General features: G+C 40.2%; 1 protein-coding gene across 2 annotated transcripts in view; it reads left to right on the forward strand.

Moving 5' to 3' along the window:
- Positions 1 to 20,490, forward strand: part of sec24d (SEC24 homolog D, COPII coat complex component) — a 202,873-nt gene that overhangs the window by 23,336 nt on the left and 159,047 nt on the right. For both annotated transcript variants that reach the window (XM_063043567.1, XM_063043568.1), the window contains exons 2-6: positions 169 to 333; positions 1,260 to 1,389; positions 1,828 to 1,976; positions 4,370 to 4,642; positions 15,427 to 15,560. In XM_063043567.1, coding sequence (XP_062899637.1) covers positions 210 to 333; positions 1,260 to 1,389; positions 1,828 to 1,976; positions 4,370 to 4,642; positions 15,427 to 15,560 — 810 coding nt within the window. In that variant the 5' untranslated portion in view covers positions 169 to 209. The remainder of the gene's footprint in view (positions 1 to 168; positions 334 to 1,259; positions 1,390 to 1,827; positions 1,977 to 4,369; positions 4,643 to 15,426; positions 15,561 to 20,490) is intronic.

Here is a 20,490-nt window from a genome sequence, read left to right on the forward strand (position 1 = left end):
ACTTGCCCTTCAAGCTTGCATTTTAGTTTGTGACAATTCATGATGGAGTCAGGGCACACCCCTTGCATTATTGTCAGAATATATTTGGATGGTATATCATAGGCGTACTAGAATCTCGACTGTCCTGCAATGTGAAAGTAACCTGAAACTTTGGCCTTTTTTCATCAGATTTCTTAAGAATCCAAGGAATGAGAATATTTTAAATAAAAATGAGTCAACAAGGATATATTACCACACCACCTTATTCCCAAAGTCAACCTGGAATGGGAGGATATCCAACTGCATGCGGTTCAGCAAGTTCACAGCCTCATTACGGCCACTTTGGTGGAACAGGTTAGTCACATTCAGTAGCACCTACAGGTAATCTGTATACAGAGACTAGAATTAGGCTAAACAAACTTTACGGCATATGCTGGTGATGTTAAACCATATTTTGATCAAAGATCTCAAATGATGCCCTGCGTTGTGCATTCACTAGCCCCTCCCACTTTACCTTGACGACTGCTGAAATACAGGTACACTTTTAGAGTTTGTTTGATCGTCTCTGATGAGCAAAGGTTAGCAGAAAGCCAGCATTTAGCTCCTGTTGCTTGGATTTTGTTGAGAAATGGACATTATTTGCATAGAAATCTGAATATTTACTTTTGTTACACACTTTGTATTCTATTCCTCATGATTAGATTATCTGATAGAAATAATTTAAGCTAACAATTTAATTAACAACCAAAGTGGTATTTAAATAATTTTAATTTCTTTCACTTTTTTTTAAATCTATTTATCTACTTACTACTATTTAGCACAGAAAATGTAGCTGATTTGTCAGTAGTAGATTGTGCCATAGCTTGTAGAATTGCAGAATTAAAAGAGAAAATGCTGGGATTTCCCAACAAGTCAGTGGCATCTCTGAAGAGAGAAACAGTTAACATTTCAGGCCACTGACTGTTCATTAGATTTTGAGTTCTCCAGAATGCCTCTCATATTGCGAAAGAATTATTGGTCTGAAATGTTTACCCTGTTTCTCATGAATATCTCCAGAATTTTACTTTGGATTACCAACACATATAGATTTTTGCCTTTCAAGTGGAATTGAAAAAGTCTATAAACATAGCAAATATTTGAACATAAATTTATCATAGTTGTGGAAATATGTTCTATTCCTAATATCTTTTACAAATATTTTTTCCATGCATTGCTACTTTTCCCAAAGGGTGTATTTGTGTAAAATAGGATTATGATTAATGGTTATACTTGTTTCATAGGGCTGTTGAAACCAGCATCTTTACCTCATGGGCCAGCAGTTTCTGTTGGTCATTCATCATCTTCTCCAGCACAATTTGGTCAAACTAACCTCCAGAATGGGATATATAATCCTGGAAACCAAATACCAAGGTATTTATCATAACCTATAATAAAATTTGTATAAAAACATCATTTTACATACATAGGTATACTTGGCTTTGTTTTAATAAAATTGAATGTCTTAAAAGAGTAATCAAGTATGCTCTTTTTTTTTTAGCAAGTACTTGGCTCCTGGTGCATTAACCTCAGTAAAAAGTAAAGGCACTTAAGTTTCCAACTGGATTTGATGCAGAACTAGAGCTGTTATTGTTCAGCTGCTTTGCCCAATAGTTAATGGTCATGTAACCATGAAATTTTGCAGAATGCTAAGCTGTACTAGGGCTGGGTTTGTTGAATATTATATGCTAATGTTTGAGTCATATTTTCAATAAAATAATTGTGAATGGTTCAATATCAAAGAATAATTGGAAGTAAATGAGTTAGAGATGCCACTATGATGCTTATATTTCAATTTGTTTGTGTTTGTAGCTATGCAGTTTCTTCTCCAAGCAGTGTTCAGACTCCTTCCTTCCAATCCCATGGCTCTCACGCACAATCAATATACCAGAATACCACACTACCTGCATTCACACAGCAAGTCATTGGTCAAATGGGTACCATGAAAATAAGTGGCTATGGTAAGTGTTCTTGTTAAGTAACACAGCAAATCAATTGAATGCAACAAGAGGAAATCTGCAGCTGCTGGAATTTCAAACAACACACATAAAAGTTGCTGGTGAACACAGCAGGCCAGGCAGCATCTATAGGAAGAGGTACACTCGACATTTCGGGCCGAGACCCTTCGTCAGGACTAACTGAAAGAAGAGCTAGTAAGAGATTTGAAAGTGGGAAGGGGAGGGGGAGATCCAAAACTGATAGGAGAAGACAGGAGGGGGAGGGATGGAGCCAAAAGCTGGACAGTTGATTGGCAAAAGGGATATGAGAGGATCATGGGATGGGAGGCCTCGGCAGCAAGAAAAGGCGGGGGGGGAGACCAGAGGATGAGCAAGGAGTATAGTGAGAGGGACAGAGGGAGAAAAAGGAGAGAGAAAGAATATATATATAGTAAATAAATAAATAACACTGACTACTCTAACTTCCGTTAATGCCCCACCTCCCCCTCGTACCCCATCTGTAATTTATTTATTTTATATATACTCTCTCTCTCTTTCTCTCTACTTTTTCTCCCTCTGTCCCTCTCACTATACTCCTCGCCCATCTTCTGGTCTTCCCCCCTCCCCCTCCCCCTCCCACTTTAAAATCTCTTACTAGCTCTTCTTTCAGTCAGTCCTGACGAAGGGTCTCGGCCCGAAACGTCGACTGTACCGCTTCCTATAGATGCTGCCTGGCCTGCTGTGTTCACCAGCAACTTTTAAATCAGTTGAATATTTGTTTTGGATGTATAAGAACTTGGTAAAGGTAATAAAAGGGCAATGGGAAATTAAAAACCTATTCAGGATTTTTTTTTCAAATTTATTTGATGCTGGATAATTTCTCTGTAGTTGTTCCTTGTTGGCTCTCACAATCCCTCTCCCCTCCTCTCCCCTCCCCTCCCCCCCTCCCCTCCCCCCTCCCCTCCCCCCTCCTCTCTCCCCCCTCTCCCCCCTCTCCCCCCTCCCCCCCTCCCCCCTCTCCCCTCTCTCCCCCTCCCCCCTCCCCCTCCCTATCTCTCTCTCTATCTCTATCTCTCTATCTCTCCCTCTCTCTATCTCTCTCCATCTATCTATATATGTGTGTGTGTATATATGTATATGCCTCTGCTCAGTAAAACATAGTAAGCATTTTAATGGCATGACAAAAGCAACTCAAAACCTCTATGATTGTTAACAATTTTTTTCGTTCCTTGCCTTTTCATGATTTACTCCAGAATTCATGCATCTGACTTATGCTGACCTATTGATGTTAGCCTGAACTTCCACTGGCACCCAACTTTTGTGACTATCAAACTTGTTTCACATAATTATATATTATTCAGGCATACTCCATTATCAAAATTTCAACATATAACTAGGGTGAACAATTATTTTGTAATAATTTCTAGAATTGTTAAAACATCCTCCCTCAAATTACACATCTTTTACTTGGAAGGTAAATTGGTGAGTGAAGACAACTTGGTGAAGGATTATTGTGGCTCCAGTAAAGAAAGCAAATAGCCAAATACCTAATCTCTCCATCTCAAGAGAGAAAATCCTTGTGTAAATTGTTTAAGTAATTTAATAAATGTTTGGAAAAGATCTGAATATTTATGCATATAACTCCTGTTGCATTATACCATAAGGCGAAACTCTCACTGAGGACAAATTCCATAGCTTTTTGCATGTGTGTATTGGCTACCTGCATGTGTTTCAGTTTCCTGAAATGTTGTTGACTTATTTATAGATTGTGCATGGTTTGCATGGTCAGCATTTATCTTTCATCGATAATTGCCCTCAGGATGCTGATAATGAGCCATCTTCCTGAATCATCACAATCCTTCTAACGAAAGCAGTCCCAGTGCTCTGTACATTCCTATTGTAAATATGACCTGCTTTGTTTGCTGAGCCATTCAAATGTAATTCAGTATAGTGCAAACATTAATGACCATCCCCATTTCTGACCATGTGATAAAATGAAGGTAATGATAACCTAGGGCACCGCCGTGAGGAACTCTCGCACTAATGTTTGTGGCTGAAATAAATAATCTAGTGACTTGCTTTTAGTGTTATGATTCCCTCAGAGGGCAGCACCAACTCCATTCTGGATGCCGTGCCACATCAGCCCCCTCGAAGCGCTACAAGCACACCGCCTCACTCTGGGCCGCTGAAAACTGGCAACACTGTAGCTTCAGGCTTTTTCCTCACCAAGACGAAGGCCTGGCTGCCCCCTCCCACCATCTGCCCCTGCTCTCACCCAAGAAATCAGTGAACCAGATGTTCCCAACCCACTAAGTTTCTCCTGCACTTCGATTTTTGTTCTTTATTACAGAAGCTACTTCCTTTTGTGTAAGCATTTTAATTAGACTTTATATCAAAATGTTCCTTTATTTTAATAGGCTCTTCTCGAGCACCTCCACAAAGTGACCCTTCACTGGCTGGACCACCCCTCCAGCCTTCGTTCCAAGGATCGCAGCCTCAGCACCATTTGCCTCCTATTTCTTCTCCTCCAGCTCAAGGAACACCTGTTACACCAGCTGTCCCAGTAGCTTCAATGTTTCCCAGAGGGCCTGCAGGAGTAAATGTTAGTCATCCTGGAATGAATCAAGGTGGTGTTGGTTACCAGAAGGTACCAGGTCAGCCTCCCATGGTTGGATACTTACAGCAGCAAGGTAAGCACATCTTATCAACAAAATATCATTCTGACAGTAGTGTTGCTGTCTGAGATCAAGCCCAATAATATCTTCATTGGTAACATTTGTCAATATTCAGATACTATTCTAATGTAACATAGACAATCAAATGTATTCACACTCAATTGAGGGAGTTGTTCAGCATGTATTCACAATTGTTATCTGAAATATTATGTTTACAAAGGGAAAATGTGAAATTTAAACTTCTGCGTGAGAAACTTGCCTATGAGAACATTACCCATGTGCCCTGCCCCATTCTTCAGGAACCTTTACACCCACTGGATTACTTTTGAAAGCAGTTACTGCAACTAAATGATGGCCAATATGCACAAAAGTCGGGTTCACATAAGTTTAATAAGATGATTTCATAGAACATAGAATAGCACAGCACAGTACAGGCCCTTCGGCCCACAATGTTGTGCCGACCCTCAAACCCTGCCTCCCATATAACCCCCCCCACCTTAAATTCCTCCATATATCTGTCTAGTAGTCTCTTAAACTTCACGAGTGTATCTGCCTCCACCACTGACTCAGGCAGTGCATTCCACGCACCAACCACTCTCTGAGTAAAAAACCTTCCTCTAATATCCCCCTTGAACTTTCCACCCCTTACCTTAAAGCCATGTCCCCTTGTATTGAGCGGTGGTGCCCCGCAAGAGACCTCCATCATGTCTCCTCTCATCCTCCTTCTCTCCAAAGAGTAAAGCCCTAGCTCCCTTAATCTATGATCATAATCCATACTCTCTAAACCAGGCAGCATCCTGGTAAATATCCTCTGTACCCTTCCCAATGCTTCCACATCCTTCCTATAGTGAGGTGACCAGAACTGGACACAGTACTCCAAGTGTGGCCTAACCAGAGTTTTATACAGCTGCATCATTACATCGCGACTCTTAAACTCTATCCCTCGACTTATGAAAGCTAACACCCCATAAGCTTTCTTAACTACCCTATCTACCTGTGAGGCAACTTTCAGGGATCTGTGGACATGTGCCCCCAGATCTCTCTGCTCCTCCACACTACCAAGTATCATGACATTTACTTTGTACTCTGCCTTGGAGTTTGTCCTTCCAAAGTGTACCACCTCACACTTCTCCAGGTTGAACTCCACCTGCCACTTCTCAGCCCACTTCTGCATCCTATCAATGTCTCTCTGCAATCTTCGACAATCCTCTACACTATCTACAACACCACCAACCTTTGTGTCATCTACAGACTTGCCAACCCATCCTTCTACCCCCACATCCAGGTCATTAATAAAAATCACAAAAAGTAGAGGTCCCAGAACAGATCCTTGTGGGACACCACAAATCACAATCCTCCAATCTGAATGTACTCCCTCCACCATGACCCTCTGCCTTCTGCAGGCAAGCCAATTCTGAATCCACCTGACCAAACTTCCCTGGATCCCATGCCTTCTGACTTTCTGAATAAGCCTACTGTGTGGAACCTTGTCAAATGCCTTACTAAAATCCATATAGATCACATCCACCACACTACCCTCATCTATATGCCTGGTCACCTCCTCAAAGAACTCTATCAGGCTTGTTAGACACGATCTGCCCTTCACAAAGCCATGCTGGCTGTCCCTGATCCGACCATGATTCTCTAAATGCCCATAGATCCTATCTCTAAGAATCTTTCGGAACAGCTTTCCCACCACAGACGTAAGGCTCACTGGTCTATAATTACCCGGACTATCCCTACTACCTTTTTTGAACAAGGGGACAGCATTCGCCTCCCTCCAATCCTCCGGTACCATTCCCGTGGATAACGAGGACGTAAAGGTCCTAGCCAGAGGCTCAGCAATCTCTTCCCTCACCTCGTGGAGCAGCTTGGGGAATATTCCGTCAGGCCCCGGGGACTTATATTTTAACAGCTCCAACACCTCCTCTCCCTTAATATCAACATGCTCCGGAACATCAACCTTACTCATATTGTCCTCACCGTCATCAAGTTCCCTCTCATTGGTGAATACCGAAGAGAAGTATTCATTGAGGACCTCGCTCACTTCCACAGCCTCCAGGCACATCTTCCCACCTTTATGTCTAATTGGTCCTACCTTCACTCCTGTCATCCTTTTGTTCTTCACATAATTGAAGAATGCCTTGGGGTTTTCCTTTACCCTACTCGCCAAGGCCTTCTCATGCCCCCTTCTTGCTCTTCTCAGCCCTTTCTGAAGCTCCTTTCTTGCTTCCCTATATTCCTCAATAGATCCTTGCTTGCTAAACTACATGTATGCTGCCTTCTTCCACCTGACTAGATTTTCCACCTCACTGGTCACCCATGATTCCTTCACCCTACCATTCTTTATCTTCCTCACCGGGACAAATTTATCCCCACAATCCTGCAAGAGATCTCTAAACATTGACTGCATGTCCATAGTACATTTCCCTGCAAAAACATCATCCCAATTCACACCCACAAGTTCTAGCCTTATAGCCTCATAATTTTCCCTTCCCCAATTAAAAATTTTCCTGTCTTCTCTGATTCTATCCTTTTCCATGATAATGCTAAAGGCTAGGGAGCGGTGGTCGCTGTCCCCGAGATGCTCACCCACTGAGAGATCTGTGACCTGACCCGGTTCATTACCTAGTACTAGATCTAGTACGACATTCCCCCTCGTCGGCCTATCCACATACTATTAATCTGGTTGCATTTATCACCTCAGTTTGGTGACTAACCCAGAAGTAGAATGGAAATGCATTTAGCGTAGGTTAACACACATTAATGGAGGCAAATTCCTAGGGCCTGTCCAGGAAAGAAGTCACAGTGGCTCTTATAGAGGTATCTGCTTCATCATTAGCCATTAGGGAAGTTCCAGAAAACTGAATGGTAGTTAATGTTGATCTATTGTTACCAAGGGTAACAAGGTCAGGCTGGGGAAATACAGGCAAGTGAGCCTGACTTCAGTTGTTGTGAATTTACTGGCAGGAATTCTGAGTGACAAGATCTACCAATCGACTCCTGATCAGTAATAGTTGGCATGGATTTTTGCATGTGATGTCTTGTCTGATTGATTATTTTGGAGCTTTTTGAAGAGTTAACTAAGGGAATATTTAACCTACGGTAGGCCACTGGATGTTGTCTATGTTAGCTTTAGTAAGACCTCTGACAAAATCTGGAAGATTAGCCCCCATAGGTTTCAGTGGGAGCTAGTGAAATGGATTTGGAATTGACTCGATGATAGGAAACGAAGGTTGATGGTTGGCTTGTGCTTAATAATGTTCCAGGAGTCAGTGTTGTGATCTCTGTTATGCAATATTTATGTGAATGATTTGTATGTGAGTGTATGTGGCACGATTAGCAAGTTTGCTGATGATACTAAATTAAGAGGTCTTATTGACAGTGAAGCAGGTTGCAATGAATTGCAATGAGATCTTGATCTGTTAGGGCTGAGGAATGGTAAATGGATTTTGACTTTGATAAGTGTGAGGTGTTGCATTCTGGATATTCAAAGAAGGATAGGACGTATATAATGAATGGCCAAACACTGATGAGTGTTGTGAAACACAGGGGTCCCAGAATCCAAGTGCAGTTTGTTGAAAAGGACTACACAAATAGACAGGGTGTGGGGAAAAAAAAAACATTTCCATGCTGGCTTTAATCAGTCATGCCTTCGGGTTTAGGTGTAGAGACACTTTATGTGGGACTTATATAAATTGTTGGTGAGCCAGTTTTGGTCATTGTCAAGCTGGAGAGAATGGTGCCTGGACTAGAGGGTCTGAAGTATAGCGAGAGGTTGGTCATGCTGGATCTTCATTACCTGGAGTGCAGGAGAGTGAGGCGTGACCTCACAGAAGTTTATAAATCAAGACACATTACAATTAATCCAACTGTGCCTTTGCACTGCCTGTCCTTCCTCTCAGTCTTTCCACACACCACATCTACACAGGTTCCCATCCCCCACCAAATTATTTTAAACCCTCTCCAAAAGATCTTGCAAACCTGTTCACAAGAATATTTGTCCCCCTCGACTTCATCTGTAACCCATCTCTTTTGTACAAGTCATACCTTCCCCAGAAAAGATCCCAGTGATCCACAAATCTGAAACTCTGCCCCATACATGAATTCTTCAGGCACATATTCGTCTTCCATATTGTTCCTATTCTTGCCCTTAATGACACGTGGCACAGGCAGCAATGCAGAGATTACCACCCATGAGGTCCTGCTTTTTAGCCTCCTATCTAGCTTCCTATATTCTCTCTTTAGGACCTCACTGCTTTTCGTTGATACCAATATGTACTGTGACCTCTGGCTGTTCACCCTTCCTCCCCTTAAGAATGCTGTGTACCCAATCTCAGACATCCCTGATCCTGGCACCTAGTAAGCGTCATACCATCCAGGAGTGTCTTTCATGTCCACAAAATCTCCTATCTGTTCTCCTAACTATTGAATCCCCTATCACCACCACTCTTCTCTCCACTTCCTTCCTGAGTCACAGAACCAAAATCATGCCAGAGACCTAGTCACTGTGGCTTTGCCATGGTAGGTTATTTCCACACCCCATCCAACAATAAATAATAAATAAAGGCATCCGTTAGTCTTGCGAGACCATGGATCTGCACCTGGAAAGTCTTCACTCTCCAGGGCGCAGGCCTGGGCAAGGTTGTATGGAAGACCGGCAGTTGCCCATGCTGCAAGTCTCCCCTCTCCACGACACCGCTGTTGTCCAAGGGAAGGGCACTAGGACCCATACAGCTTGGCACCAGTGTCGTCGCAGTGCACTGTGCGGTTAAGTTCCTTGCTCAAGGACACAACACACTGCCTCGGCTGGGGATCGAACTCACGACCTTCAGATCGCTAGTTGAATGCCTTAACCACTTGGCCACGTGCCCACACGTATCCAACAATAGAATCCAAAGAAATATGATTGCTGTTGAGGAGAACAGCCACCAGGGTACTGTATACTATCCGGCTGTTTCCTTTCCCTCTCCTGACAGTCACCCAGCTACTTGCCTCCTGCACTTTAGGAGTGATCATATCCCCTATAGCTTTTATCTCTCACTTTCTCATTTTGCTGAATAATCTGTGGATCATCTGGTCCTGGCTCCAGCTCCCTAACATGGTCTATAATGAGCATACTTGACGTACTTCTAGCAGATGTGTTTCATGGAGATTGGTGTTCTCCCAGGGCTCCTACAGCTCACATGAGAAGCACACCATTAGCTGGGGGTCCATTCTCACTACTCTAGCTAGACACCAATAGACAAAAGAGAATCCTGGCGAAACCTTAAACTAGCAACCACCTGTTTTTGCCAAAGCATCTGTTCCCCACTCTAAATCTGTCCCACTGCCTAGCTCCTTTTTATTGACCATTGCCAAGTGTGTAATAACCTCAGACATCTCAATCTTTGCAGAAAGTCCCAACAGGCCCTGCTTACTTTTTTAAATTGGGCAGTCTCGTACTATGTAAACTTCACAAGCAACTTTCTCCGCAAAAAGCCCTGGAAGACTCCACTTGCTTTTGGAATCTGCCGCTTAAACTCCACAAGCAATTGTCTTTTCCTTGCTCCTCTTTTGGTTTTTTTGACATCACTTCCATTCTTGCCCTCAAGTTTCTGATGGATTGAAGATGCCAATGGGAACAGTTTTTATTCTATCTATTCATGACTTATTGATCCCTGCAATTCTTGGCTCCATGGAGAACAAGTACTATTTCTCAAGTATGTCTATGCAACCAGAATCCTTAATCCTCTCAATATTTCCAATAACTCTACCCTGCATCCTGTCTAAAGCTTTTGTATCTCGTCTGATGTGTAAATCCTAGATCTGGACATGTAACTCTACTTGGAGGCAAATTAATGATTTATATAAATTCATCATGCCTTACTTGCTATGGTACTCTATATCTCCCTCTCTAAGTCCCAGCATTCCATTGTGTTCTAACCCTTTCCACAACCTTCAAATGATTTAAAGGATTTAAATGATTTATGAGTGCCTGAAGAACAGGTAATCGTCTGGCTGCATCTCGTGTGAGGAAGACCTTGGCTAGGGTCAACCCACATAAAGCTGGTCAGGTGCTGAAGGATTGTACAGACCAGTTAACAGAAGCTCTATCATACATCTTCAACATCTCTCTCGAGCAGTCCACTATCCCTGCAGACATCATCCCAGTGCCAAAGAGGTCAAGGGTAACCTGCCTTAATGACTATAAGACTGCCTTCCAGTAGCACTGGTCTCAACAATAATGAAGTGTTTGATTATAAATTGCATTAAATCCCATCTTCCTGCTACATTGGACCCTTTCCACTTTGTTTATTGCTCAAATTGATCCACTAATGATACCATAACCTCTGCCCTCCATCACGTTCTGTCCCTCCTGGAAAATGGTGCCTCATATACTAGGATACTGCTTATCAACTACAACTCAGCATCTAATAGGATCATCCCTCAGAAGCTGGTGGATAACTGTCCTCGTTGGATTTCAACACCTCTCTCTGAACCTTGGACTTCTTGACAGAAAGACCACAGTGAGTCTGTGTTGGCAGCAACATCTCTAGTGGACTTTAGGAGATGCAGTCTGACCACTCCTCAGTGCACATAAACAGCTCCTCCATGGAGAGAGTTAAGAGCACCAAGTTTCTGGGAATGAACCTAATGGACTATCTCACCTGGTCCCTCAACACCATCTCTTTAGTCAAGAAAGCACAGCGGGGTCACCACTTTCTGAGGACATAGAGGTAAGTGAGGATTCCCCACCTCCAATCAAACCAAATTTTACAGGAGCACCATTGAGCACGTCCTGACCAATTGCATCACCATTTGGTTCAGAAATTATAAGGCATCTGACCACAAGACTCTAGAAAGGACTGTGTAGGCAGCCAAGAGAATCACCAAGATCTCTCTCCACCCGTTCCAGATAGTTATCAGGATGTTGCATATGCAGGGCCCTTAGCATTGTCAAGTATCCATCCCATCCGCTGCACAATCTCTCTTGCCTCCTACAATCAGGCAGGAGGAACCGTAGCATTAGGACCAGGACTGTTAATCAAGGATTGAGAGAAACAGCTTCTTTATCCAGGCCATGTGGTACTGAACTCCCTGCTACCACCCAGGTCTCATCACACATGAAGATGTGTATAGATATTATATTATATATAGAGAGAGAGAGAGAGTCCAGTTTCTATTGTCTCTCCTTTTTTCTTATATTTTAAATATGCTTTACATATTTCTCATTTAAATTTCATCTATCAAGCGCATTGCCTATTCCACCAGTCTGTCTTTATCCTTTCTCTCCATAGTTCATTTTGCTTCCAAGTTTTGTGGTATCCAAGTCATTAATATATATTAAGAAAACAAGTGTCGCTGACTCCTGGGGAAATTTACTACTATATGCCTCCCACTAGTTTGAAAACTACCGTTAACCACTGCTTTCTGTTTCTTCTCAGTTAGACAGTTTTCTATCCATGAGACTAATGCCCAATTTATTCCATGCTTTGTCACCAGATTTGTACACATTAGTTCATGAAACTCATCTATTATTCCATATGCATATCAACTAAATTCCACTCACTGGCCTACTCCTTTTCAATATAAGAAAGTTCAAGTTGACTAAAATTAATTTGCATTTAGCAAATCTATGTTGCCTTTTCCTAATGAATTCCTATTTTCAGGTGACTGCTAATTCTGCAAATTACTATTCTTTTAAGCCAGGTGGGTTATAAAGTGACCGATCTGTTGTTGCATTTGTAATAGGGGTATCATTCCCCTATCTGTGGAAGACTATGGACAGTCTCTCCATTCTTCCCTTGGCAATCCAAGATGCATTCCATCTGGGCTAGGTGTTTTGTCCTCTTTAAGTACAGCTGCATTTATAATATATCTTCATCAGTTTTAGACCGTCAAGGATGTTGACTACATTTTCCTTTTCTGAGACATCAGCAGCACCTTCTTTCTTGGTAAACACTGATGTAAAATACCTACTCAGTACCTTGGACGTGCCCCCTACCTCCATTATCAGATGTCTGATTGGCCTCAACTTTCTGTTTCTACCTGTTTACTATTTCCTGCCTTTTTTGCTTGCCTCTTTATATTTGTTAACATATTCATAATCTCTATTTGGGTCTCCTGTTTCATTTTGACTTTCCTTTTAACTTTGTATAATTAGACTAGTTCTCACTTGTGTTGTCAACTCAATGTCTATCATGGATCCTTTCAATGCTTAACTTTAGTCCTTGCATTTCTGGTTATCTGTCTTTAATTGCCCAACTTCATGATCAGAATATGCCGGAATTATATCTGAATTATCACTGCTCGTTGTTCGTTTAGTTTCGTCCTCTTAGCATTAATTTTACCTCAGATTTGTTCTCATTTCACTAGAGTTGACTCTTCTCTGGCTGCCTATTCTTTTTACCAATTCTTAGAATGACACCTCTCCTTTCTCATAGCTGTTAGAAGACTTCACAGTATTATGACCAGTATGTTTGCAGAAATGTTCTATCGATATTCAGCCCGTTTCCTTCCCCTTCCAGTTGGAAATAAATAGATACATAGCTTCTTCTGGAAAAGATTTCAAAATTTCGTTCCTCGTCTCTCTTGTATTTTGTTATTTTCCCAGTATATAATAGAAAGGTGATTCTCTATGCTGTTGTGTATGTTCCCTGGAAATTTGCTGCTTTATTCTTCCTGCTAATTGGTGATCTATGGAATATTGCCACTAGTGCAGTGTCACCCACTGTATTTTGTTCCCTAACTCTAACAAGATAGATTCAACCCAGAACATTGACTGCCTGTTGCCCTCCGTAGATGCTGCCGGACTTGCTGGGTTCCTCTAGCATTCCCACCGCTATCCGTAAGGAGTTTGTATGTTCTCCCCATGGTTGGTCTCCTCCAGATGCTCCGGTTCCTACCACAGTCTAAGATGTACTGGTTGGCAGGTTAATTGGTCATTGTAAATTGTCCTGTGAATAGGCTACGGTTAAATTGGGAGATTGCTGGGCGGTATGGCTCGAAGGACCGGAATGGCCTTTTCCACTCTATAACTCAATAAATAAATAAATAAATAAACATTTGCATCCGTTGCTCAAGATTTTCAACAACTGCAGAATCCCTTGTGTTTAATATTCAACTTAATCAATTCATCACTCTTTATCACTCTTCTTTTTACTTTCCTCTATCTTTACAGAACACTTCATGTAAAGGAATGTTGAGTACCCAATGTTAAGTGTAAATCTCTTAAACAGATATCTATTATTTCCAAAGCTGCATAGTGGTTCAATTAGTGACCTGAACTCAATGCTGATATCCAAATATTTGGTTTTGGCTGTGTGGAGTTTGTGCAATCTCCATGTGCTTCAGTTTACCCACATCTATAGATGTAGGCTTATTGACCACTATAAATTGCCCCACTTCATCAATGATATTTACGATAGGTCTGGGGTGAGTTGAACCACATAGAATGGATTGGTATAAGATGGTGGTTATTGTTTGGTGCAGGCTCAGTAAACTGTAGCACGTTTCCAAACTATATGACTTTCACTCCATGAGTTTAAGCCAGGTAACTAATTGTGTCTGCAGTCCTCCAAAATTGACTAATTTGCCTTTGTGTTGATGCACATCTGTAAAGTTTAGACCTTGTACTCTAAGTCACTGCTTATGTATAACTACTGTTTCTTGTTCAAGTGTTATCTGCTTCTCTCAGTGCTTTTTACATCCTTTTGTATCCTTGTGTCTGCTTCCCTCTAAAGCCCTTTCCCTTCCAAATTAATTTATAAGTCCCCTTCTGCTGCCCCTGTCAGCCTTATGCAGTTGTAGGGAGCCTCCCTGTGTCTACTTCAAGTTCTCATCATGCCAACCTGTGTTTATTTACGGAATACATTTCAGTATTGACATGTCAAGTAGCATCAGAGAAAAGGGAAACAGAGTAAATGTTTTGGTTTGAAGACCCTTCATCAGAACTGAGATGGTGCAAAAACAAGGTTCTTGGTATTAAATTGCAGAGAACAGCGGAGTAAAGGATAAGACAAAGGAAACATCTCTGTTAAGGTGAAGCCAGGGTTGACATGATGACATGAAGATGATCTGTAAATAATGTCATCCAGTCAATATGTTTATGAGAGCATTTAGAGAAAGAGATATGTTTATTTGTTGAATACAGCATGGAGTAGGCATTTCCATCCCTTCAATCCACAATCCCCCTATTTAATCCTAGCCTAATAACAAGACAATTTACAATGACCAATTAAACTACCAACCAATATGTCTTTGGAGGAATGCAAAAGGGCAGAGCTGTAATGTTCGAGGTGTAGGCTCTACTACTGAGGAGAGAAAACTGAGTCAATGTCATAGATGACCTGGCCAGCCCTGATTTTGCAAGAAGTATAATTGTGCCCCTCAGGACCATGTAAATCAAAAAAAAAGGTAAATTTTGTTAATTCAGTGTTTTAGATTTATGGCTTGGTTTAAACATTCAGAAATACATGGAGATTATTGAATGTTTATGCTGACTTATATTGAAATTAATAAAACCAAGAGTACTATATTGCTGCTTTCAGTTGGAGGAGCTTTTCTCAAAAATTATATAAACTGTAAGTGGAAACGATTATCTCCATTTCTTTGACTATTTATAAATTTGAATATAGTATTAGTCGATCACTTTTGAAGAAGTTGTGTTTGTCTGTGTTAAAAAATTTTTAAAACAAGTAGTACTGTTTCTCTGAAGGCAGCAAACAAAAGAATAATCCATGAAACTTTACTGATCTAATTGAGATAACCTTGGGAAATAAATTTTAAATTCTGGTGTTTATTCCTGTTCTGTGCAGCAGGTATATATGGAGGGCAGCAAAGGGAAGTTCAGTCAAATTATCCTGGAACTTATCCTGGGGCACCAGCAACTGGTGCACAGCTTGTGGGACCTCAACAGAAGAAACTGGATCCTGACTCCATCCCTAGCCCGGTAGGTACAGTACAGTAATAAACATAAACTATTAGTACTTCCAGATTTTCTTCATTTGGATTACATTTTAAGCATGTAAATTTGTTGGAATTCCTGTGTCACTCTTAACTGGATATAAAATCTATGTAGTCTTAAAAGAACATTACAACTGTGTTACTAGTGGAGGGGATCTGGTGAGTTTTGTAACTTCAAAGCATTAAGTTAATTCAAATGAAGACAAATGAATTCAAGGTTCCGAGAATACTGGTCTAGTTCGAGTTTACTTTAAGTGACGTACCAAATGCACAACAGGATATGTTCTTTTCGTTTCAAAGAATTCTGATAGTTGTGCGTTTCTGTTCTTTCGGCATTTGTGAAATGAGCAAAGTAAAAAATATTCTCAATATCAGCATTTGATCTGACTTTAGTCTGGCATTTCTATGATGCTCAGTGGATGTCTGCTACTGTTGTTTCATCACAGTAAAATTTAAATCTCATGACATTGCAGATGGGTTAGTATGAGAGAGCCCAGTCTGGTGAAGATCCAATACCAGTTGTGTACCAGCCTTGACACCTGCTAGTATTCAGTCAGTACTGAAAGATTTAGTACTTCATGAGTTCCCTATAGATCTACTGGAGTGATGTTTCCAAAACTGACCTCGCTTGAATGGCTCCCTGTAGAAGAGATATTGGCTAACTGCCAAATATGATGGGAGTCTGAGATCCAACCCAAACAATGTATTGCCAACAGCCACATCTTATTGTAACAGTGATACCTGCCAGTCTGTTATAATTCTTCCAAATGATTAACTATATATTTAGTTTAGTCACTCACTCTTTGTGAGATGTTTTATGCTTTTTTAAAAAATAAGCATGGAAAACCTGGTCTTCAGAAAATTAAAAATGATTGTCGGTAACTTAATTCAATCCATTACAAACTAGACCTAATTTTAGATCTATGCTTGCGAAGTTGTATCATGTTTGATTAAGTAATCTTGCCTTGTATCTAGATTTCAATGGAGCATACTGAATGGAGTTCAACACTCCATAAGCAGCATGCGGAACATATTAGTTCTTTCAATCAAGGCTGAATTTCTAGGCCTTTATTTTTAAGATTAAAATACCACTATCTGGTGGAAGAGATGAATTATTCAAGACAAAAAAACTATTATAATATTCTGATTTATTGTGATAAATTTTAGATATCTAAATTCAAGTTTATTATTTTAGTTTTAAAGCCATTTTTAAAAATGACCATTGTCTCTTGATTGACTTGATCTATCAAATTATCATGTATCTTTATGTTAGATAGGATATTTTTGATGGCATTTGTGGTTAATGGACTCTTGATTGGTAGAAAAATATTCAACTCTATCAAACTAAAAATGCTCAGAAGACCTGTCTGTTTTTTAAAACAAATATTGTTTTAAGCAGAATTTAAATTGGTCTCTTTCAAATGTTGCAGTGTTACGAAGTGCATGGATTTGTGAAAGACACCCCTATTTTATAATATCACAAGCATCAAAGAACATTCCGTCTAACATTTTGTAAGCTTTCCCATATCAGCAGTCTGAACTATGTTAACCTGTGTTACTTATTAGTTTTGGTCAAAGCACATTCACTTCTATGAATGAAAATCAGAGGAGCACTTCTATTTCAACATATGTCCCTATTTCCACGGTGAACAGGTTGAGAGAGTATTGATATCTGACCAGAATCTCAAAAGAAGAATAATGTAGGTAATGGAAATCTGAAACAAAACAAAAGATAAAAATAGTGAGCAGACCAATTATCATCAGTGAAGAGAAAGATGGAGTTAATGTTTATGGGACCTGTAAAATTTTCTCTGCCCCTTTCGCCACAGTTGCCACCTGACCTGTTGAGTAATCCCATCATTCTCTGTGTTGCTTTTATCCAAGAGAATTATTACCTTGTTCTTGGACAATATTGAGAATTTAGTAATATCTGTCACCAAGATAATGACATTCTTAAAAAAATTGTTTTGAATTTGGTACCAACTAGCAGAGAAGTCAACTAGCATTGTTTGTGCAGAATTTTTCCTCAGCCTGAAGCTGTTAACAATGTATGGTGGAGATATTTGTCTAAACCCTCTTGTGTATCTTAGACGATGGACAGCTCCAAACCTTACCCGAGGCACTACTGCTGATATTAATATCCATTCCTCATGGCAAAACTATCTTCGACTGAATATGTTGTGGGGAATCGAGGCTAACTTCTGCCAATACTTGCAAATCTTTCCAGTAAAAGTTCTATTGAGACTAGGGATTAACTTTGACAAAATAGATATTTCAAGGATTCCATCACTAGAATGATCTCGTGGACTGGTTTAATTAACCTGGACTAATTAGAGAATTTCTTCTACATTTGGTCTGGATTCTGCATCTCTCAAGACATCATGTTCCTTTCTGTGGAACAGGGATTGTGTGGAAATATCCAAATACACTGTTGTTATCTGTTATTAAAAAAAAGATATACTTCTGGGATTATATCATCATCTAATTGTATTAAGTACTTCAGGGTGACCTTTTTCTCAGAAAGATAGGTCATGTGAATTGTGTCAAAATCTGATTTGGCCAAAACACACAAAAAAAAAAGCCTGGTTAGTATTCTCTCTAAAATTCAAGAACAAAATTTTCTTATAATAGTTATTAAAGACATCCATGGCTGTGCATCAGCACAGGCAGTCACCAGTTAAACTGCTGCATTGCAACTTTCTTTATAAATTTAGAACTCCCAAGTGAAGTAAGTTGGCCCTGTGCCATAAAGATGCCTTGGGAGTCTCTTTCTTTTTCTGGTAATCTGTGGGAGAGGAAGTCTGCCTTGCAGATTTGCTTCTGTCTATTACCGTGTGTCTCAACTTCGTTCTCTACCATTCTTACACTCTTCGCATGTAGCCAACTTTAACTGTTAAACTCATTTGCCATTTTTATATACTTTGGTAGTTGATTAATTACATGATTATATGGAACATTTTATATTATTGATGACATTTGTTGATGACATTTTGGTGAATCTCATGACCTGAGCTAAGACATGATTTGATGTTGATTCACATTCTGAATTTGAACTCTGTGCGCTCGTGTAGTAACTTTATGTCATGACAAGCTAGAGTTTATAAACTGCAGCAGATTTTCAACTGCGCTGCATGTGAAAAAAGGTGCTGTGTGAGAAAATGTATTTTGGTAGGTATAAACCAGAAATTGTTATTTCTTAAAGTTATAGCAAATGAATCGTGATCCTCTGCTCACTTACAGCTCTCCTTTCCTTCCAAATTACAACATCGCCCTAGAATCAGAATTATTTTCACTGATATATGTCACGAAATGTGTTGATCTGTGGCTGCGGTACATAGAATTTCTATAGGTTACAATAAGAAATATAAAAATGACTAAATGATAGTGTAATAGATCAAAGTGACGAGGTTGTGCTCAAGGACAGTTCAGAAACCTGATGGTGGAGGGGAAGAGACTGTTCTTGAAACGCTGAGTCTGCATCTTCAGACTCTTGTACCTCCTCCCTAATGGTAGTAACGAATGGAGGACGTGCCCTGGATGGTGATGGTCTTCAGTGATAGGTGCCACCTTCTTGAGGCACTGTCTTTTGAAGATATCCTCAGTAGTAAAGAGGCTAAAGAGGCTAGTGCCCATGATAGATCTGGCTGACTCCAGACCCTCTGTGGTTTTCTTTCAGTTGGAGATTCCATACCAGTCAGTGATACAACATACTTTCTGTTATTACCTCCCACTCCAGATGAAGTTACTTCTCCTGCATTCGCCAAAGGAATTAAAAGCACATGAACATTAGAAGACAGCACATAAATCTATATCTGAATCTATCCACCCTCTGAAGCTACCAACCCTCTGAATTTATCCACTCTTGCCCATCCCAAATACGGTATCGTGGGGATTATATGTAAGTGTTCTCTGCTCCACACAAAACAATGTGATATCTTTGGAAAAGAAAAGTCCCAGGCCAGATTTAGAGAGGGAAAAATAGAAATTGTTTTCTGACCAAGCTAGATGATCAAACTTGAAAATCAGATCACTCTGGTGCCAAATTCATTGAAGCATCTATTTCATCAGAGTCAATGCCTAACAACTTTTAATGGAAGGATATTAGTAAGTTGCTGCCTAGGACAAAAGGTGTCAGCCTGTAACAAAGGTCTGTTATTCTCTAGCAACAAAATAAATCTGTTAATATCTGACTTGGATCTGGCCTTCACTTTCTCCTCTGACCTCATCTCCCTATTTCAATGTGCGATCAAATGGAATCCAATCTGTACACTTTATCATACAAAAACCAATCAGATTTGACCACATCCCTCCCCTTCTTTTCCCCCCCTCCCCCACCCCTATCTCCAGACAATTATTCTCCAATCAAAGATAGCAACTAATTTTGCCTATTTTTACAACGGGCTTTATTTCAACACCATATCTAATAACACCTAATGGCAACTTTTACAAAACTGATTTAAGGAGACCAGAAAAGGTTATGGTATTTTCCATATTTATGAACCCTGTTTTAGTTGTCACATAGAAGGAAAATATCTGTTAAAGCTCAGTTTTAATGTGAACACCTCATCAGTTCACAGTCTTTTATGAACAAACAGTCTTTCCATATTCTTCTAATTGAAAAACAAAACCAGACTGCATTCCAGTATTTCTTTTTTTTTGTACATTATCCAGTTCCTGTTATTTCTATTTTGTAGTAAAGGGACCAGAACTGCTCACAGCATTTCGAATAGTCTAACCATGGGGTAGGTATTTACACCATGTGCTAAGTAAGATTATAAGACTGAGAGAGAAACACCAACACTGGAAGTGTACAGTGCCTATCTGGTTGCAGCCTTGGTTGTGAATTAATTTTAGTGCATGGCCAATGACCATTGTCGGCACCTCAGCACTGAACTTTCTATTAGTATTTACAGGAT

The sequence above is a fragment of the Mobula hypostoma genome, chromosome 3 (assembly GCF_963921235.1).
Source record: "Mobula hypostoma chromosome 3, sMobHyp1.1, whole genome shotgun sequence".
In the NCBI taxonomy this organism is placed as follows: Eukaryota; Metazoa; Chordata; class Chondrichthyes; order Myliobatiformes; family Myliobatidae; genus Mobula; species Mobula hypostoma.